At 43.3% G+C, this 21,572-nt stretch overlaps 1 protein-coding gene across 11 annotated transcripts in view; it reads left to right on the top strand.

Moving 5' to 3' along the window:
* FHL2 (four and a half LIM domains 2) overlaps positions 1-20,458 on the top strand; it is a 111,987-nt gene extending 91,529 nt beyond the window's left edge. For 10 of the 11 annotated variants that reach the window (XM_029604859.1, XM_029604851.1, XM_029604855.1 and 7 more), the window contains 4 exons: positions 7,193-7,367; positions 12,441-12,610; positions 14,687-14,873; positions 18,990-20,458. In XM_029604859.1, the coding sequence (XP_029460719.1) occupies positions 7,193-7,367; positions 12,441-12,610; positions 14,687-14,873; positions 18,990-19,141 (684 nt within the window). In that variant the 3' untranslated portion in view covers positions 19,142-20,458. The remainder of the gene's footprint in view (positions 1-7,192; positions 7,368-12,440; positions 12,611-14,686; positions 14,874-18,989) is intronic. The other variant, XM_029604862.1, reaches the window with a different exon arrangement.
* The last annotated feature ends 1,114 nt before the right edge of the window (positions 20,459-21,572 follow it).

Raw genomic sequence — 21,572 nt, 5'->3', positions numbered from 1 at the left:
GAGCCAGGGCTGCTTGCTCCACGTCTCTGAGAAGAACTGGACCGGATGGTTCAGGAGGCCATCGACAAGGCGATGCATCAACTCCAGGTTCCTCCAGCACAGACACCGGTACCGATTGCGGAACTGATCACGACCCAATTCCAGCAGCGTTGGCACCACTGCTCTCGAGGATGGAAGCGCTCATGGCCACTTTTCCACCGATGGACCCTGGGTCACAGATGGCTCGGTGCCCTCCCCGCTTGCTTGGTCATTGGGAGGAGAAACACCATTCCGCATCCCTCCATCGGGAGTTCTGCCGATGCCTCAGCAGATGCCGATACGTCGTCGGTGCCACCGATCCACCCATTGGTGCCGACACGACCCTCGGCACAACCGAGCCATCCATTGATGCCCTCGATGCCTGCACAGCTGCCTTCGATGCCCTCATTGGTGCCTCCAGTTATTCCTTTGAGTCCTTCGGAGCCTCGACCAGGACCTTCAGGGATCCCACGTCCCGTCCTCCTGTAGCCCCTAGAGGAACAGGTGCTGATCCCTACGACACCTGGACTGATGATTCTTCACCAGACACCGATGATTTGCCTTCACCACCTTCACCTACTGAAAGCAGAAAGTGTTCTCCTCCAGAGTACCTTTCCTTTATAAATTTTGTGAAGGAGATGTCTGAATTGGTTCCCTTCCAATTGCAGACTGAACAAGATGACAGGCATCAAATGATGGAGCTGTTACAATTCCTGGATGCTCCCAAGGAAATAACCTTCATCCCTATCCACCAGGTTCTTCTGGATCTCCTCAAAAAGAACTGGAAGCATCCTGGCTCTGTTGCTCCAGTCCACAGGAAAGCTGACACCACCTATGTCATTCAGTCAGCTCCAGGCTTTCGCAAACCTCAATTAGATCACCAATCTGCAGTTGTCGAATCTGCCCAAAAAAGAGCAAGGAGATCAAAACCTCACACGTCCTTTCCCCCAGGCAAGGAACAGAAATTTCTAGATGCCATTGGTCGCCGTATCTTCCAGGGATCAATGCTCATCTCCAGAATTGCCTCTTATCAGCTCTATATGACCCAATATAATAGGGTCTTATTAAGCAGATACAAGACTTAACAGACTCCCTGCCTCAGCAATTTCAAGAGCAACTCCAAACCCTAGTAAACAAGGGTTTTAAGGCAGGGAAGCATGAGATCAGATCATCTTACCATATCTTTGACACTGCTACCAGGGTATCTGCAGCTGCTATCTTGGCAAGACGATGGACCTAGCTCAAGTCTTCCAACCTTCACCCTGAAGTACAAGACAGATTATCCGACCTGCCTTATGTGGGAGATAATCTGTTTGGCGAGCAGATTCAACGAACAGTGGCGGAACTCAAGGACCATCATGAGACCCTAAGACAGCTCTCTCTGATGCCTTCTGAGTACTCTTCAAAACAGCCCTTCTGGAAGGACTATTAAGAAGTCATTCTTCCGCCCGAAGAAGTCCTACCCGCCACCAACTAGAACCCATTCTACGAGACCGTTTCAAAAAGCCCAGTCTCGTCAGACTCGAAAACAAAAACCACAAGCAGCTCCTCAGCCGGGCCCTGCTTCCGGTTTTTGACTCCTGCATATGGTATGTGGGGCAGTTTCCATTGCCCCACATACCAGTGGGAGGTCGATTGTGCCATTTCAACAACAAGTGGCACTCAATCACCTCAGACCAGTGGGTTCTAGTGATAATTGCTCAAGGTTATCATCTCAACTTCTCTCCATTCCACCGGACTCCCCACCTCTACCGACGAGGAGAACATCCGATCATTCCATCCTTCTGGAACAGATCTCCCTCCTCCTCCAGGCCAAGGCAATAGAACCAGTGCCCTACTCTCAGCACGTCCCAGGGTTCTATTCCAATACTTTCTAATCCCCAAAAAAATTGGGAGGCGTTCGTCCAATTCTGGATCTACATGCCCTCAACAAGTACCTCCAGAGAGAGAAGTTAAAAATGGTAACCTTGGGCTCTCTTCTTCCTCTTCTACAAAGAGGAGACTGGCTCTGCTCTCTAGACCTCCAGGATGCATACACTCATATAGCGATAATTCCATCTCATCGCAAATACCTAAGGTTTCTAGTAGGCCCCAAGCACTATCAGTACCGAGTGCTTCCATTCAGCCTCATGTCTGCACCACGAGTCTTCACAAAATGTCTCGTAGTAGTTGCAGCCTTCCTCAGGACTCAAGATGGTCACGTCTACCCCTAGACGATTGGTTAATCAGGCTCCCACTCAGCAAGCTGCTCTGTCGTCCCTGCATCTTACTTTACACACTCTAATTTCACTCGGATTTCTTGTCAACTACGACAAATCCTACTTAGTCCCATCTCAAACCTTATCGTTCATTGGGGCAGACTTGGACACCTTGCAGGCAAAGGCTTTTCTGCCTCGACAGCGAACTCTCACTCTCGTGTCTCTTGCACACCAGCTGCAGTCTCAGCACTCCACGACTGCACACCACTTTCTCATCCTCCTGGGACACATGGCATCCTCAGTTCAGGTCACGCCAATGGCCTGCTTGGCCATGAGAGTCATTTATTTATTTATTTATTTATTTGAGGTTTCTTATATACCGAGGCACGTTTGAAAAAAAAACATCACCTCGGTTCACAATATAACATAACTTAGCAACCAGCTTTACAATATTAACATTAACAGGGAGAGGGTTAACAGGGGACAATACATGAATTATATACAGGAATAATATACAAATGTACATGTTAATTTTAACAAATGAGTTAAATAAGGCAGTGACGGTATTTGGTGGGAAAGTGATGGATGGATGGGGGGAGGAGGAGAATACCTACAGGGGTGGGGGGTAGGGAAGGAGAGGCGAGGTGGGGGATCGGTCAGGTGGTCAGGAGGTATCTTTGGTGAGAGATAGTTCGTTAGTCAGGGAATGCTAGTTTGAAAAGCCATGTTTTAAGGTTGTGTTTAAATTTTTTGTGGCAGGGTTCTTGGTGTAGTTGGGAAGGCATTTTGTTCCAGTGGGCGATTCCTGTGATGATGAAAGATCGATCTCTAAAGGTGGAATGCTTCATGAGTTTAGGAGAGGGTATTTGGAGTTTGGCCTGGTGATGTGTTCTTGTGGGTCTTGTTGGAGTGTGGAGCAGGAGATGTTCTGGGAACCATTGCATGTCTTGGTTATGAATGGCTTTGTGTATGAGCATGAGTACTTTATATATAATCCTTGAGGCTACGGGGAGCCAGTGTAGTGATTGAAGGACGGGTGTGATGTGGTCATGACGGTGAGTGTTTGTAAGGATACGTGCGGCAGCATTTTGTAATAGCTGTAGAGGTTGTAGAGTGCTTTTTGGTAATCCTAGGAGGATGGCGTTACAGTAATCAAGTTTGGATAGGATCATAGCTTGCAGAACTGTGTGGAAGTCAGAGGTGTGAAGGAGAGGTTTGATTCTCTTCAAGGTGTGGAGTTTGAAGAATCCGCTTTTTATGGTCCCTGAAATGAATTTTTTGAGGTTGAATTGGTTGTCTATCATAATGCCAAGGTTGCGGGCTTGTGGGGTGGTAGGGTAACTGTGTAGTGCAGGGGTAGGGAGTGGGGGGGGGGAAAGAATGAGTATCTCTGTTTTGTTGGTGTTGAGTGCTAGGAAGTTATCGGAGAGCAACTTATTTATCTCAGCTAGTGCAGATTTCCAGATCATCATTGCATTTTCAATGGAATCAGTGATAGGGATTAGTACCTGCACGTCATCAGCATATATGAAGTGCTGGATACCTAGTTTAGAGAGGAGATGGCAGAGGGGGAGGAGGTATATATTAAAGAGTGTAGAAGAGAGGGATGAACCCTGAGGTACTCCTTGAGATAGCTTGACAGGGTTGGATTTGTTACAACCAATTTTTACACTGTAGCTTCTGTCACAGAGGTATGATTGGAACCATAGTAAGGCTGTGCCAGCGATGCCAATTTCCATGAGACGTTTGATGAGTGTGAGGTGGTAGACGGTGTCAAACGCCGCAGAGATATCTAATAGTGCAAGTATGTGGGATTGTCCGTTGTCCATGGCTTTAAGTATGGATTCTGAGAGGGTGATGAGTAACGTTTCTGTACTATGGTGTTTGCGAAAGCCATATTGGGATGTGGAGAGTATGTTGTGTTCCTCAATGTATTCAGTAAGTTGTTTGTTGATTATCCTTTCCAGTATTTTGGAGAGGAATGGGAGGTTTGATACTGGGCGATAATTGGCTAGTTCATTAGGATCTAGATTAGGTTTTTTGAGAATGGGTCATGCAGTGGACTCTAAGGTCACAATGGACTCAATTAATTCAGCCCCTGTCGACCATTATCCACATAACAGACTCACTCAGTCAGTCTCTCACCTGGTGGAGAAATCAGGTCAATCTCCTCCAAGGCTTGCCCTTCCAGGCTCCAGACCCTCAAATAACTCTCACCACCGATGCTTCCAACCTTGGCTGGGGAGCCCACGTGGCTGATCTGCAAACACAAGGATCTTGGTCTCCAGAGGAAGCCAAACACCAAATAAATTTCCTGGAGCTGCGAGCAATCAGATATGCTCTCAGGGTATTTCAGGATCGCGTCTCCAATCAAGTCATCCTGATCCAGACTGACAACCAAGTGGCCATGTGATACATCAACAAACAGGGAGGGACGGGCTCCTACCTTCTGTGTCAGGAAGCTGCACAGATATGGGCAGAGGCCCTCTCCCACTCGATGTACCTCAGGGCCACCTACTTGCTGGGAGTGGACAATGTGTTGGCAGACAAGCTGAGTCGCACCTTTCAACCGCACAAGTGGTCTCTCAATGCCTCAGTAGTGAACTCGATCTTCCAACAATGGGGTTAACTTCAAATAGACCTCTTTGCGTCTCCTCAAAATCACAAAGTAGACAACTTCTGCTCTCTCACTCGCAGCCAACACTATCAGCCAAGTGACGCGTTCTCCCTATCATGGGCAACCGGTCTCCTATATGCATTCCCCTCCACTTCCACTTCTCTCGAAGACTCTCGTGAAGTTACGTCAGGACAAGGGAACCATGATCCTGATAGCACCTCACTGGCCGCGCCAAGTGTGGTTTCCAATACTTCAGGATCTCTCAATTCGCAGGCACATTCCCTTGGGAAAGGACCTGCTTCTAATCACTCAAAACGACGGGTGCCTACACCACCCCAATCTTCAAGCCTTGTTCCTGATGGCATGCGTGTTGAAAGGTTAATCCTTCAGCCACTTAACCTTTCTGAACCAGTTTCCTGTGTCCTGATTGCTTCACGGAAGCCTTCCATGAGGAAATCGTATTCTTACAAATGGACCAGGTTCACGTCATGGTACGCTTCTCAATCCCTTGACCCCTTTACCTGTCCAATCACGAAGTTTCTGGACTATCTCTGGCATTTGTCAGAGTCAGGTCTAAAAACTTCCTCCATCAGGATGCATGTCAGTGCGGTAGCCGCCTTCCATAAAGGTGTCGAGGATGTTCCCATATCGGTACCATCCCTTGTAACATGTTTTTTGAAAGGCTTGCTTCACCTCAAGCGTCCTCTGCGTCCTCCGGCCCCTTCTTGGGACCTCAACCTAGTTTTGGGTCGGCTCATGAAACCACCATTCGAGCCTCTTCAATCCTGTGACCTTCATTATCTCACATGGAAAGTGATTTTCCTTTTGGCAATCACTTCCGCTCGCAGAGTTAGTGAATTACAGGCGCTAGTTACCTATCCATCTTACACTAAACTTCTGCAGGACCGGGCAGTACTCCGCACTCACCCTAAATTCTTACCTAAGGTAGTCTCGGAGTTTCATCTCAACCAATCCATTATCCTACCTACCTTTTTTCCCAGGCCCCATTCCAATCCAGGAGAACAGGCTCTGCATACTCTTGACTGCAAACGGGCTCTAGCGTTCTACCTAGACCGAACAGCTGCCCACAGGAAAAGCACTCAATTGTTTGTCTCTTTCCATCCTATCAAATTGGGGCAGTCTGTGGGTAAGCAGACTCTCTCCTCCTGGTTAGCAGACTGCATATCCTTTTGCTATCAGCAAGCAGGCATTCCACTTCAAGACCGTGTTAAAGCGCACTCTGTGAGGGCCATGGCGACTTCAGTAGCACACCTACGATCGGTGCCGCTTCCTGACATTTGCAGGGCTGCCACCTGGAGTTCTCTCCACACCTTTGCAGCCCATAATTGCTTCGATAAAGCCGGAAGACAAGATTCCATCATTTGGCCAGTCTGTCTTGCGCAACCTATTTACAACGTGATGTACCAACACCCTTCCACCTGCCCGGTGGGGTTCAGGATGCCCTCGGCCAAATTTCATCCCAGGCCTAATGCCTTGCATGCCTGGGTACATTTGGTGCATACTCGGACATCCTCAGCTCGGTACTCACCTATATGTGAGGACAACCATCCTGCTTGTCCTGTGAGAAAGCAAATGTTGCTTACCTGTAACAGGTGTTCTCACAGGACAGCAGGATGTTAGTCCTCATGAAACCCGCCCGCCGCCCCGCGGTGTTGGGTTTGTAATGTTTTTTTATTTTCTTTTCGGCACTACCTGTAGCTTTTTAACAAGACTGAAGGGAGACCCCTGCTGGCTGCAGGGTTAGTGCCATGCTGGGCATGCCCAGTAGGGGCCAGTCAAAGTTCTGGAAACTTTGACAGAAGTGTTCCGTGATTGGGCTCCATCCTGTGATGTCACTCATATGTGAGGACTAACATCCTGCTGTCCTGTGAGAACACCTGTTACAGGTAAGCCACATTTGCTTTTTCTATTTCCTTGCGCATTTTTGGCGAAGACAACAGTAAATCTATTTCATTTTATTTTTCCAGAGTATTACTCTGTACGGGTCATACAGCACAGCAGAGGATATTCAGCCAAACAGATTGCTGGACTGGCTGAGCATCCCATTCCCATAAAGTTTTACAGTGAATTAAAAAAAACCCAGTCTATTTAATAACAAGGCAGCAATTATGAAAATGTTAATTAATACTCTAGAATGCAACATGCAATCAAGAGGTCTAATACACCCATTTTACCTGCTTTACTTTGTAGTCAGGAAACTGTATTTTTAGAATTCTTGTTTGATCATAAATCCTGCTTTCTGGCATGCAAAATTATTCCAGTGTCCAGCTTTTGCACGCTATCCTATCCATCAGAGACATTCTCTCCTGCTTATCAGTGTGGTTTTGAATTTCAACAGGATCTGTCTTATAAAGATCGCCACTGGCATGAGTCCTGTTTCCACTGCTTCCAGTGCCAGCATTCACTGGTGGACAAGCCTTTTGCAGCCAAAGAGGATCACTTACTCTGTACCGATTGCTACTCCAATGAGTATTCATCCAAATGCAGCGAATGCAAGAAGACGATCATGCCAGGTTAGACTCCATCGTGACGCTCACACACTACTTTGCAACAGCTGTGTCAAGCAAACACAGTAAAAAAAAAAAAAAAAGAGAAGAAAAACAAATTGTAAGACATTACAGCTGTGTTACAACCAGTAATGTCTAAACTGCTTCATCTAGAAGGAAGGAAGGAATTCTAGAAATCAAAGTTTACTCAAGCCAGTATTAAAAATTTGATTTTGTTAGTACAGCTAATTCTTTGGAGTGGAGATACTCTTGCTTATACTGTCTGCTTATAATACTATACATGAAGCTGCTATACATGTCTGCTTATAATACTATACATGAAGATCCATGAAGATGAAAGTTAATTTTTGACCGGTGAACTCATTGGCTGTCAAGGGCTGAAGTTTGAAAGCCACTTACGCACATAAAAACCATGTTTTCTGCACATAAGTGGCTGCTAGAAAACAGCCCAGAGCGCTGTACACATAACCTGGTTAAGTGCGCACTTTTACATGAACCACAGAGAGGGGCGGAGTTGTGGAGGAGTTGTAACTTTTGCACTTAGGGGTGGATTTTCAAAGGCCCACGCGCGTAATAAAGCAGTGTTTACACACGCGTGGCTGGGCCTCGAACGCTCCACACGCTTTTTAAAATGGGCCCGGCCACCATTGTACGCTGTCCCGGGGGAAGCGCACGTAAGCAGGTAAGTTACAAAAACAAAAAAAAACAACAAAAAAGTGTTAATTTAGGCTAGATTTAGGGGTCTGGGTGGAGAGGGGAAAGGGAAGAAAGATTAGGCAGGGGGGTAGGGAAGTTCCCTTCCACTCTGCTCCTTAATTGGAGCTGACTGGGGGAGGCCCAATTGCGTCGCTGAACGTATTGACAGAAAATTCGTGCCCCCCCCCCCACAGCAAACACCGCCCACACATGCGAGCGTAGATTTCAAATCTGGTGCACATGTATGCGTGGCCATCCGATTTTATAACGTGCGCGTGCCAGCGCACGCACGCAATAAAATCGGCACGTCCGTGTGTGTGTTCCGGGAACCGCACGCACATGGACGCACGCGTGCTTCTTTGAAAATTGACCCCATAATTTTTAAATTAAAAAAAAAAAAAGTATGCATGTACAACTTATGCCCTGCGAAGAGTTGATCCATGCGCGTACTGGGCCCATTATCCGCAAATTTTCATAATGAACTTACATGCATGAATCCACTTTGAAAATTTGGGATAAAGTCTGCATGTTAAAGGTATATGCAGACTGTACCCGAATGCACACATTATGAAATTACCTGTTAAATATTAGGAACTCTACTTCTAAAGTGTATCGCCAGGGGCAAGGTATGGGGAAAAAACCCCCCAATTAAAATTATAACGGTTGGATTCTAAAAGGCCTGCGCACGTAAATCCCAGGGTTTTACGCGCGTGGCCGGGCCTTGCATGCGCCGGCAAATTTTCAAAGGGGCCCGGCTACGTGCATAAACCCCGGTACGCTTGTCAAAGGGGCGGAGTCTGGGTGGGGAGGAGGCGGCCGGGACAGCGGCCATTAGCTACTGGCTGGCGCACGTAAATTACTCGCTGCTCCTCAGGAGCAGAAGTAATGAAATAAAAAAAATTCAGGGTAGGTAGGTAGCTTTAGGGGTGGGGGGGGGGGGGGGGGAGGAGAGGGGAAGGAAGGTTAGGCAGGGGGTTAGGGAAGGTCCCTCAAGGTGGACCGGGAGGGAACTGGGGAAGGCCCGAACGCGTCGCCGTGCGGAGTTTGCATAAATTCACCACCCCTTGCGCATGCCACCCGCACATACGCACACAGATTATAAGTTTGGCACGTCCATGTGTGCGTGCCGGGAACCGCCTGCACATTATAAAATCTACCCCTAAGGTTTCTTCCATTGTTTTTACTTGAAAAACTTCTAGCATCCAGCTCCTGAGAACCTTCATGTGGCCTGGGCCAGATCTGTACTGCAAGGTCATCTATACTGACCTTCGTTTGCAGTTTCTATTTTATTTCTCCTAGGAATTTATCACCATTTATTACAAGAACAAAAAAAAAAGATATCTACCTGTAAAAATAAATAATTTTTCCCTTAAACTCTCTCGTTATTGTTGAAATAAATACTGATAAATGACCAGGAAAAATAAAATAAAAACTGAAAATGAAGGTCCCTGCTCATCCACTACTGAGGTATACATATGTTCCTGAGGCATTCAGTTCTTAAGCACATTAAGATCCTATTTTGAGGGAAGATGCCGTGTAAATCAAATTCTCTATTATAAACATGAACTAATGTTAAAAATTTGTTTTTTTACATAGTGAAAGTGCTACCTGGTAGAACATGATGCAGTATCATGTGGCAACATGGAGGCACTTTGCCTCCCGATCAACAAGACTTTTGTGGTGTTACCTTTCTTTACTATAAATTTGCCATTTGCCTGCTACAGTATATTCTTTTTCTTGCTGAACACCACACATAATTTGTTTTGTTAATAGTCATACACATAATTCTCAAACTTTATTATGACATGGCTTGGTAAGAAGTCTTCATCCTCTCTATTATCCTCCCAGCTATCTTCAACTTTGTCATAGAACTTGGTCTTCTTATTCCCCTCTAATGCTCTCTTTACCAGCTCAGCAGTCTCTTCCACACTACTGTCTTCTCTTTACCTACCTCTTCACTCTCTCCTTGTCTGAAGGTAAAGAAGAAAGGGAACCTAATCATCCCAGTCAAGCCTTACCCCTTTGACCTCTTACCTTCTCACTTCCTATCCACTTATTTTTCCTTCTAGTCGGCTTCAGATTCCTTCAGTAGTTTGAATATTCTGCACTGTTAGTTTCCTCTCCTTTCATGCTCACCTTGATCCACTCCAATCTAGATTCTGTGCAGTAAACTTCAGCCTTCATCAAAATACCTGCCTGAAATTTTTCTGATTTTTAAGTGCCTTCATTGAAAGTTCCTGCTCAACCCTATTTCCTATCATCTAGCCTGTTCATTTCCCATCTTCCCCTTTCTTCATTTAGCAGCGATGATAATTTTTCTCCCCAATGAATCTCTGTAAGCGTCTTCCTTGAATTCTTCTACATTAAAGTTAAACTTTTCTACTTCCTTTTCAATGTCCTGCTTGGCTGTGCTGCCCCTTCTCTATATCTTGGCCCTCATTTCTTATAGCAGCTCTACACAGGCTCCTTGTCTTTTTCTTCTCTCCAAACCTTTTTTTCTTGATGTTCATGACATCATCTCCTTCTCATTGCTTCCAAGTCCCACCAAATGCTTGCCTTAAGAGACAACTCATTAGTTTCCATTAAATCCCATCTTCGTACACTTCACAACCTGCAGAACCCAATCTCTACTTACCCTTTCCTTATCTGTTGTGGCCTACTATTGCACCACTTTTTCCAAGACCTAGATTTAAGATCATTCGCCCAAGTCTTTTGAGCTATGCAGATGGATCAAGTTTGTTAATTCCTTCTCAGAATCAGAGAATACAATGATATTCTCAAAATTAACTTTTGAGGGTCCCTCCATCAGTGGAGAGATTAGATTGAATGTGCTCATCAAACTGCTTTTAGCTATCAGACACCATATCTTTGGAACATGTAGCCATGTGACATCCACATAGACGTTAATAACCTAAAATTCAAGAAATGAGTTGAAGCTTGGTTGTTTATTCAAGCATTTGATGGTTGACTAACAATATTTAAGAGGATTAAGACACATTCATGGATTACTATATTAAGCTGTGATTTTTCATGGTAATACTGAAATACTGGAAAAAGGGTATCTATGGTGTTTGTTTAGTATGGGTGAAATTTGATATTTATATGTCTTATTATGATCTTATAAGATTATGTATGTTTTAGTGTTGTAAACACCCAGATAAACATTCTTGCTACCACTTCTCATTGTTATGACACTCTTAGATCTAGCTTTTTATGTAGATTATTTGCATTAAGGTGCTCACTTATTATACTTTTGTGATCCATATTTTCACTTTTCTAGATTTGCCTTGTACAATGCTGTATGTAGTTTGGGGGGGGGGGGGGGGGGGGGGGAAGATGCCTTGTTCCCCCATCTCTCCAAGCAGTCACACATTTTATTTTATTCATTATGAATGGTTAAGGGCCTGATTCATTTAAGCTTTTTTCCTATAGATGCAGAATGGAAAAAAAGCTTGGACTATAACTTTCAAACCAGCGTGCTTGCACTCTTTGGCGCACGCTCAGATACATGGCCATTTTATAACTTTCGTGCATATATGTGCACGTTTTAAAATAGCCTATCCAGCTTGCATATGGGCACACAAATCTCGCTTCTACTGCGCAAGTTGAGAGATTTTAAAAGGAGGCACGCCTCCTCGCTATTACCAGTTCGGCCATCAGTTCACCCAATCAACAGCTAGGTCCTCTAAACTCCCTAGTTTAATAACAGTCACTCCCCCCCAGTTACCGCAGATCCTTAAAACACCTTAGTTATGGCTTTTTATTTATTTATTTATTTTACTTTACTTACACCTCCTCCATAATAGACCTGGGTGTACGCCCAGGCACACAAGAATTTACGTGCACATCTCTTGGCCACGCCCCATCCAGACCATGCCTACACCCCGCCTCTTTTTGAAAACTTTCAGATGTGCACGCAGCGGGAGATGTGCACGTATCCGGGTGGCTTTTAAAATTCGGTCGGCGCACATCCCACAATTGATGCATGCACCAGGCTTTTAAAATTCACCTTTCAGCGAGTCAGGTCTTGAATTATTGGCTTACAACTCTGCTGATCATGAGTGATGGTCCTATAGGTCATGAAATAAAGCATACAAAATTTGGTAAACTTAAGGGGTCTCTACATTAAACATTTTTCCCATAGGCACAAATTGAGGAAAACGATTTAGTACATCCAACACAGAGTCACTACCAGGAAAATTCGTCTCAGAGACAAATTAAATGGTCAGTGGCCAGCATGTGTTCACATCGCTGGCAACTAAAACTGAGACTGGCTAGAAAGTAGTGATTTTAAGCTGTCACGGTGCGTTCCTCAGATCGTCACATTTTTTGTGCGCATAAAAATGGATAGAAAATAAATGATATTCTTTGATCTTACAACAGGAACCCGTAAGATGGAGTACAAGGGCAGTAGCTGGCATGAGACCTGCTTCATTTGTTTTCGCTGCCAACAGCCCATTGGAACAAAGAGTTTCATCCCCAAGGACAATCAGAACTTCTGTGTGCCCTGCTATGAAAAGCAATTTGCTATGCAGTGTGTCCAGTGCAAGAAGGTACCATTCCATCTTAATTTACCTTACAGATAAATTGGTTTCATATTACAGTCACTGAGTGCTTTGTTCACATTGTAGTACGAATGCACAAAACCAAATATATCTTTTTCTTTGAAAAACATTCAGATTAGCTCAGTTTGCGCATCTAATCGAGTATAAATTTCTTCCACTTTTAGATTTCTTTTTAGTTCCCACTGTGCATAGCGCTGACTGATTTACCTAATGTAGAACTGCACGTCTCTTCTGGGTGAATGAGGATCTGCACTCGTGAAGCTTTGTAGATCTGAAGTACTGGGATGCTACCATGATGTGCGAAACACGTCAGATGAGAGAGACTGAAGTATCTGAAGTCTCTTTGCATAGTTACATAGGGACCAATTTACCCATGGTCGTTTTGGACTTTGGAATATCACCTGACGATTTGAGGAAGTAAATAAACCTTCAGCAAGGCTCAAGAAAGATATTTAGAGAGTGCAGGAGGCAGAGCCACCATACACTCCTGATTATGTCTTCTGCTTCACCCATGGAAGTCTACAAGGGCTTTTTCATCCAGACACACAGAAATAGAGAATATACTACTACTTCTATAGCACTACACAATATACACAGCACTGTACAAATACAGAATGTAATGACAGATAGGGTTCATAAGGCCCATCTAGTCTGTCTACTGTCTTCCTTTTACAATACCATTGCCCTCACTTGATCACTGGCTTTCCCTTCATCATCATCATCATCGTTTATTTATCTTATAGCCTTCCAATGGGTGAAAGAGCGTGGTACATAGTACCTGGTCTCTAGAACCCAGCGAACAGAAATGAAAAATGTATAATGAGCAGGAAACGTCCCTTCACTTCTTTACAATCAAAGATCCTATTTATCTCCCTGAGCCCTCATCTGACCAAATCAGCAAATTTAGCTGACAGACGTAATGCCGTTTTTTCTCCTGGCTGGAAGTGAAAGGGAACAAATCTTTCAGCTTGGCTAAAATCACTGAATGCGCTCTCTCCTGGAGGGAAAAGAAAAAAGCACTTTTTTTTTTTAATGAGAGAACTACTTTCTACATAGCCGATGGCAGCACTCTCTTACACTCACACTCTTCATTCATACTCGCCCACAGGTTAGACTTACAAAAAAAAAAAAAAAATCTCACCACATCGTATATTCTTACAAAAAATAAAAATGTTACTGATAAAAGTTTGGTAGCAAAAATGTAAATTCTATGTCCTTTTTCCTGACTTCTTTCATTGGAAGCTACTGAACCACTCTCAACATCTGAGAGCTTTGCTGCCAGTCCTTCCTCTGTAAAAAAAAAAAAAAAAAAAAAAAAAAAAAGAGAATGAGCTTTGTGCATATTATAATGATGTCAATAATGTATTATGTGGCAGGCCTAACCTACAAAGGGAGGAGGGATGTTTGGGTTTACTGATTATACGTGGGACCTCTTGGCACCGCTTTTTGCAAATATAGCATATTAATTTTGTAAACCTTCGTATTTTTTTGTAAACCGTTGTGATGGCGAAACCGAATGACGGTATATAAAACTCAATAAATAAATGACTCATTTTAATTGGCTCAAATAGCAGCTGAATTTGACAGAAAAGTTTCTAAGTTCCAACCAGGGATGAATCAATCTCCCCTTATAGTTGACCAGGTTGAAAAAAAGACCAGAGGTCAGTTGAGTCAATATTTCTTCTGATTAACTAACAACTCTCTCTCTACATGATATCCAGGGGGAAATGACCATCACTGTATATCCATATAATTATCTTACTGCATCTTGATCAAGTTATTATTTCTAAATAGTGAGACAACCCACAGGCATATCTGTACTGAGGAAGAGAGTGAAAGAAGACACCATAACAGCACAATTAAAATAGACTGTGAGAAAATTCACATTTTTTAACCAGAAAAAAGGTCTTTTTAAGGAAAACTTATCTTTAGATAATCAGTGTATTGTAGTGGGTGGTGCTTAGAGCACAGAACAGCAAGCCAGGTTGAAATCCTCTGTTCCTTACTTAATGAGTTTCTTTTTCTTACTTTTTTAAAACCTTTTTTCACTGTTTAATGTTTTAGGCCATCACTACTGGTGGAGTGACTTACAGAGAACAACCGTGGCACAAGGAGTGCTTTGTCTGCACTGGATGCAAGAAGCAGTTGTCTGGACAACGCTTCACCTCTCGAGATGAATTTGCTTACTGTCTAAACTGCTTCTGCAACCTATATGCCAAAAAATGTGCTGGATGCACCAACCCCATCAGCGGTAACTACATTATTGCTGCACACATTAGAATTACAGAGAGCTGAAAGTAACGTTTTGTTCCTGTCAACAAAATTCAATATATCTTAGACCAAAGTATCTCTCCAGAACTCCGAAGTCAACAGTAAATGCAAAATCAAACCATAATGGAAACTGGTACTTAGGATCACTTGCTCATGAAGATCCTCAACCAGGGACACCACATTCTTGACCAACACATACAGTTTTATGGCTGTGCATGTGGAAAATGGGTTTACTAAGCCAAGTGATCTAGCAGAACCAGTAACCTGTGGCCTAAATAATATTTTACTGTAATAAAGTATGGTAATATGTAATTGCTGGGATTACAAAGGATCAAACAGTTTTAAGGATTCTCCAAATACACGAAAATGTGCATTTTACACAAAAATGTCCATGTAATATGCAAATAATTTGCATAAATGCCTCTTCCAGAAAGCACAACTTTTAATTTAATACTTTGAACTAAATTCAGTGCTGTTTAAAATCAATAAAAACCTGACACACTGCCTTGGGGAGAGGTAGGGGGAAGGGGGGAGCACTATACCCCGATGATTTTAGATCACTATTGGGGTGGGGGAGGTCCAGTGTCATGATGTATGCATGTGGAATAGGGAATGGGGGGACTATATTTTGTGAGAACAGGACTGGGGGGGGGTCTATCACCACACGTGATGTATCATTTTTTTATTTTATTTTTTAACTTTGGGGTGTCGAGGCCGCCTCTCAAGGTGGCCCCAGGTTGAGCTGGTGGGTCAGCTCTGACCCCCGCTCAACTCTTGAGTGCAGAGTGAATTCCTGATAAAAAAGGTGCCAAGACAAGAACAAAAGAACTACTGAGTAAGCATAATATATGATGTCTGAGAGGCGCAGGAAGGAAAAGTACCAGCAAACGTAGGGGATGAGAGAGGAGAGGCATATGTGAACCATGTAGGGGATGAGAGAGGGGGAAGCATATGTGAGCCATGTTTAACAGTGTATAAAAGACTAAGGCAAATTTAAAACGATGAGTAAACTGGCATTGCTCAGAAAAACAGTACATTCTGTAAGCTGGGCTCCCTTTACTTCCTTAAGGAAACACAATCTTGATTTCCTTACAGTTTCCTCTATTTTAACTTTTGCATGCATGCATGAAATAAACAAATCCCGCCAGCTCTTATAGATCTCTAAGCTACTTAATAAATGTTATGTTTTGAAACTGAAAAGGCTGTTTGTCCTCTCTGGGGAGGAAACCATGCGGGGGTAAGTTTCAAGGTTTTAACAGTCGAGGCCTCCTCTCATGGTGGCCCCAGGTTGAGCTGGTGGTCAGCTCTGACCCCCGCTCAACTCTTAGTTTTTGCTAGGCTATTTTTAAATGGCCGGCCCTTTTAAGGCGATGGCGGTCACTTGAGGTCAGGGCTGTCTTCGCACCTAAAGGGCCACGGTGTTTGGCCATGAGACCCAACAAAGTACCATAGAGCCGTGATGCTTTTTCAGCAGAGGGAAAAAAAAAAAAGATAGCGATTTAGTGGCTCTAGGTGTTACAGATAACTGGTTTCACTCTGGAATGTCCCTGCCCCACCATGAACTAACCAGGTAACTTTTCAGTCAATAATATTTTATCCCGCTATCTCGGGGCCGGTCAGTGTTTGTTCGAATTTAGCCAGACAAACTGCACTGAATAGTGCTGCCTATTGTTTACAAATTAGAGGGCATATTTCCCCTTCAAAGATTAAAGGTTAACCAGTGCACCAAGAGTGACAGAGTTCTTCTCATTATTCGGTGATTCCGCGCTCTTCTGGAATGGGGGACTCGCGTAGTGGTTAGAACAGCAGGCTGAGAACCTTGGACAGGTCACTTTACCCTCCACTGCCTCAGGTACAAACTTAGGGGTGGATTTATCAAAATGCGGTAGGTACCGCATGCGATAGCAAAAGGGGCGTGGTGTATGCTAACGGACCGCATCGCAAATGGCGAAGGTACTCACCGCATGGTCCCGGCTGCTATCGCAGAGCCTAACGCATCTGAAAGAGGTGTTGTTAAAATTGGCGTTATGGCTCTGCGATACCTCTTCGCAGGCAGGCTAACCCAGCCCACTCTCCGCCCAGGTTTTGCATTTGCATCCTCTCTCCGCCCCTACTCCTCCCTGTTTCTGCATTTGCATCGCACCATACGATATGGTGCGATCGCATGCGGTAAACACGTTTTCGCATGTCTTAAAGGCCTATCACATGCGAAAACGGGGCTTTTTCGCATGCGATAAGCCCTTAACGCATGCGAAAACGCCTTACCGCATTTTGATAAATGACCCCCTTAGGGGGTTAGTTACTAAGTCGCAGCCTAGGAAACGGTGAAGTATTCTCCTCAGTGGTGAAATAACACTGGGAAAAATGTTGCGGGTTAGCGGGACCCAAATGTTAAAGAGCCATAGAGTCCTGAAAACCTCCTTGCTTAAAGTGTTGAAACCCTCTGGGGTCTTTGAGTCTTACACCATCCACCACCCCCCCCCTCCTGCTGCCTCAAGGGGCGGCCCTAATGTAAATATTTGTTTTTAATTTAAGTTGAAACTCATACGGTGAATACCTGTCTCCCATTCCCAACCCCATCCTCTTGCAATAAAATCCCCCCCCCCCCAGTCATCAAGCCCCCATCTCTGGCCTTCGGCCCCCAACCCACCATCAGGCATACCTTTAAAAAGCTGGTGGCTTAGTGGGATTCAGATAGCCCCCTAGGCTCGTGGCCCTGCGCCAGCTGAATAAAAATGGTGCTGGTTGGCTGCTACAGAGGTTGTACCCCTTTGACGTGACAGGGAATAACATGTATGGGGGCCAGCTGGTGCCATTTCGATTCAGATGATGCAGGATCCCCAAACTTGGGGGGGGGGGGTGTCCTAAGGCCAGGGGTTAGGGCTAGGCACCCGAGAGGGGGGGGGGGGGAAGTGTCTTTTATTGCAAAAGGACTGGGTTGGGAAGAGGAATGGGTGTTTGCGAATGCAACAATTTTTTTTTTTTTTACATTACAGCTGACTTTAGAGGTGAATGGGCATGGATCTCATATGTTTTGGGGGGGAGGGGGTCAATTGGGATGCTAAGGGCCTTTAAGAAACTGCCTGGAAGCATCAGGATGTGTTGTGCATTAGCATCCCGGTGCTCTCAGGGAAAATAACATTGCTTGTGATTTTTCGGGCAAGGCACATTATTTTATTTGCATAAAATTGCCTAGTAATGAGCTGTTTTGCATGCATTTGCAAAATATTTGCATACACAGCAGTTCATTATCCATTTAGGTGATATTTGGGCTAAATCATACATGGTTTTTAAAATTCTGTGCTTTATGGCTACCACAAGGCATTTAACCTACGATAAACACAGTTTACCTTATGGTAATTGCTAATGCGACTTAGTAAATAAATCCTTTAGATTGCAAACCCTCTTGTGACAGAGAAATTCCTATGGTACCTCAATATAATTATTTTAAAGGTGGAATATTAATCAGAAATTAAAGCAAATTTCTGAAAAGCATCCATAACATCAAGAAATTAATGCTGTGAATGTATAATAATAGTACTACACAGATGAACTGCCATATTCACAGCATTAGTATAGTGGCACAAAGCAGGGAAACACTCAAAGATATGGCCTAGTAATATCACATTATTAGTAAGTATGACATATTTCAAATAATTTCTAGTCTTTCATTTAAATTGAATGTAGTCATTGTGATCCTGTTATTTTCAAATAATAATTGGGGTCCTATTGTGTGAGTGTGAGAGCATGTGTGCATGTTGATTTTCCTTGCAAGGTCAGCATTCCAAAATCCTAATGCCATCTTTCCCATGGAAATTACACTTCTTGTTGAGAACATATGGTTAGGGATCCCAAGAAATCATTTTTTTAAATGAAAACTACTGATGCAATCCTGCATTGAATGTACTGTACGTCCATTACATGTCTTTTAACTGAGGGCTGCAACCCTCAGTTAAAGAATCGGCACATCTAGGCATGTAGAAGAAAATCTTTCAGCCAGGAGTTATAGCAGAGAATAAGGTGGATCACCTAGCAGGGACCACAATACCCCTTGTTTAGGCTAATGATGGTTTTTGTTTTCTTCTCTTGTTGACAGGGCTTGGAGGATCTAAGTATATCTCCTTTGAAGAACGGCAGTGGCACAACGATTGTTTTAACTGTACAAAGTGTTCTGTTTCCTTGGTGGGCCGTGGTTTCCTCACAGAAAGAGATGATATCCTTTGCCCAGATTGTGGAAAAGATATTTAAGGAGAAAAAATACCCAAAAAAGACAAAGGATATAAGCCGTACCTTGCAGCCTGTATTCATCTGACATAAGTGTTGTGGTTTACCTTTCCATTCGATGATTTGCTGTTCTCTGTTTCACCCACGTTTTCGCCTTCAGATTACACACACACACAGACTATGATGGCAATTAGTCACTACAAGGCCATTTTCACTTTTTTTTTGCAATACCACTGGCCCTACTTGATCTCCAACTTTACCTTCCCTTCTCATGTTTTCTTAAATTCTAATACTGTTGGGTTTTTTTTGTTTTTGTTTTTTTTTTTTTTTTTACCTCTACCATCTCCACTGGGAGGTTGCTTCCTGTATCCATCACCTTTTCTGTGAGGAAATGCTTCATGTTACTTCTGACTCCTCCTAGGCCCATATTATGTCCTCTTGTTTAAAGATTTCCCTTCCACTGAAACATCCTTACTTTTAATGCATTATTTATACCTTTCAGATATGTTTGAGAATGTCTTTGGAATATTATTTCCCCTATCCCTCCCTCTAGGGTCCCTACTTCTTACATCTTAATGCACGTGGTACAGCTCTGCACTATTTAGAAAGCCCCTTCGCCGCCTGTACTCTGCGGGTATCTTTCTGGAGGTTTGGCCTTCAGTACTGGATGCAGTATTCCAGAGCTCACAGCAGTGATTTCAACAGAGGTGCTATCACCTCTTTTGGATTTAAACTCGAGCTCAGAGGAAGGTATAATCGTTATATTCCATTGCCCAGAAGGGGCTTTTCAATCTACGTTTCCATTCAGACAATAGCAGTCACAAGGAATATCAGAAGCATTTGAACTCTGGTTCTGACCACTAAGCTACTCCTCCACTCCTTTGTTCTGCAAGTTGTATTTATATCCTTCCCTGTGTAGCACAGCATTCAAATGACATATTTCAAAAATATAAGAGGGGAAAATAAGTAAAACATTTTTGTTAGAATAAGTCAGGACCATGCAAACTGGTACACAAATGATCTTCAAGCAATAATTAGCATATTCTTATCACTGAATATTTGATAGAAAGATTTTATATCTAAAAATGTTTACAATAGATGAATACATTTATTATATTACTATTAGTGATATTTAAATATATCAAATGTAATGCATTTAAAACATTACCTCTGTGAAAATATCACAAACAGAGATTTCAGTGTCTCTAGAACATGTGGTAGACTGTGCTCTTCAAATACGTGAAAATGATTCAAGAATTTCAGGTGAATATCATGAAAAGGGATGACACGGGCAAGAAAGAAAAAAAAAAAAAAAAAAGAGACCACTGCCATGTCTTAAGGCTGAGATGTGATGACATTAAACTACTGCAATTAAATTAATTAATATATAAAATGACCCTATTAGACTGAATAACAGATTAACGAGCATTTTACTGGCCTAGATTCATCATTCCTCTATAAATATAGGGGAATGATGAGCCGTGGCCAGAAAAGGGGGTGGGTTGATAGCTTGCAGCTTGCCTCATTGTGGTGGTGCGGTTTCGCCTGTTGCGGTATGGCCATGCCACACACTATTGCTCCCGTAGCTCCATGGGAAAAGGTGGTGTTATCTCCCGCGGTGCTGCCGGGTCCTAACACTGCCCACACTCCTCCCGACCTTGACTGTGATTACACACACACACACCCCTATATTGCAGTGTTAGTAGTCTAAAGACAACTATTTCACTATTCTAGGCAGGCTAGGTTCAGTGGTGGAGAAAATCCTGAACATCTTCAGGTTAGGTATTGAGAGGCATTTGGGCTGAATTTTTGATAATTTCACAAAGGTTAACTAATGGCTTTTGAATAACAAAGTAAAAAGAAAAGTGATGCATATACAAACAAAGGGGCTTTTGCATTATTTGTGCATTATTCTGCTATGTGCAAAGCAAGCTCTCGAGCTTACAGTAAAACCATCATCAGACTGCCCTAAGCCAAAAGGCTTGCTTTTCTCTTGGTGCAACCCTGTCCTAATTAAAACAAACAAAAAAATGTTTGTTTTTTATTTGGAATTACCAATTCTTTTTTTTTTTTTGTGGTTCCAGAAGAATATTTTGCGTTAAGAGCACCCAAAGCACAACTGTTTTGAGAGCTGTAAATTAAGGTGTATGGTTTTTGCTGACTTACTACCCAGTGAGACCTTTTTACAAGTTGGCCCCAAGCCTTGGGAAGATTTGTTTAGTGTAATATAAGTAGGTGCTCAGGTAAAATTTAGCTGGGCCTCCTCCTGCAGTATACTGTCTTAGTGATATGGATGGCCCCTTAGCTATTTAGATAGCATTCATTTTTCCTGACTGTAGAACATTATCAATTTCTGATGTTACAAACAAAAATGGAAAGACAAGGGATTTTTGCACATTTACAAGCACCAATTTTTTTTTTTAAACTGTTATTCAAACTAACTGGGTCTGCAAGG

Source organism: Rhinatrema bivittatum, chromosome 5 (assembly GCF_901001135.1).
Source record: "Rhinatrema bivittatum chromosome 5, aRhiBiv1.1, whole genome shotgun sequence".
Lineage (NCBI taxonomy): Eukaryota > Metazoa > Chordata > Amphibia > Gymnophiona > Rhinatrematidae > Rhinatrema > Rhinatrema bivittatum.
This window is presented reverse-complemented; position numbering and strand designations above follow the sequence as displayed.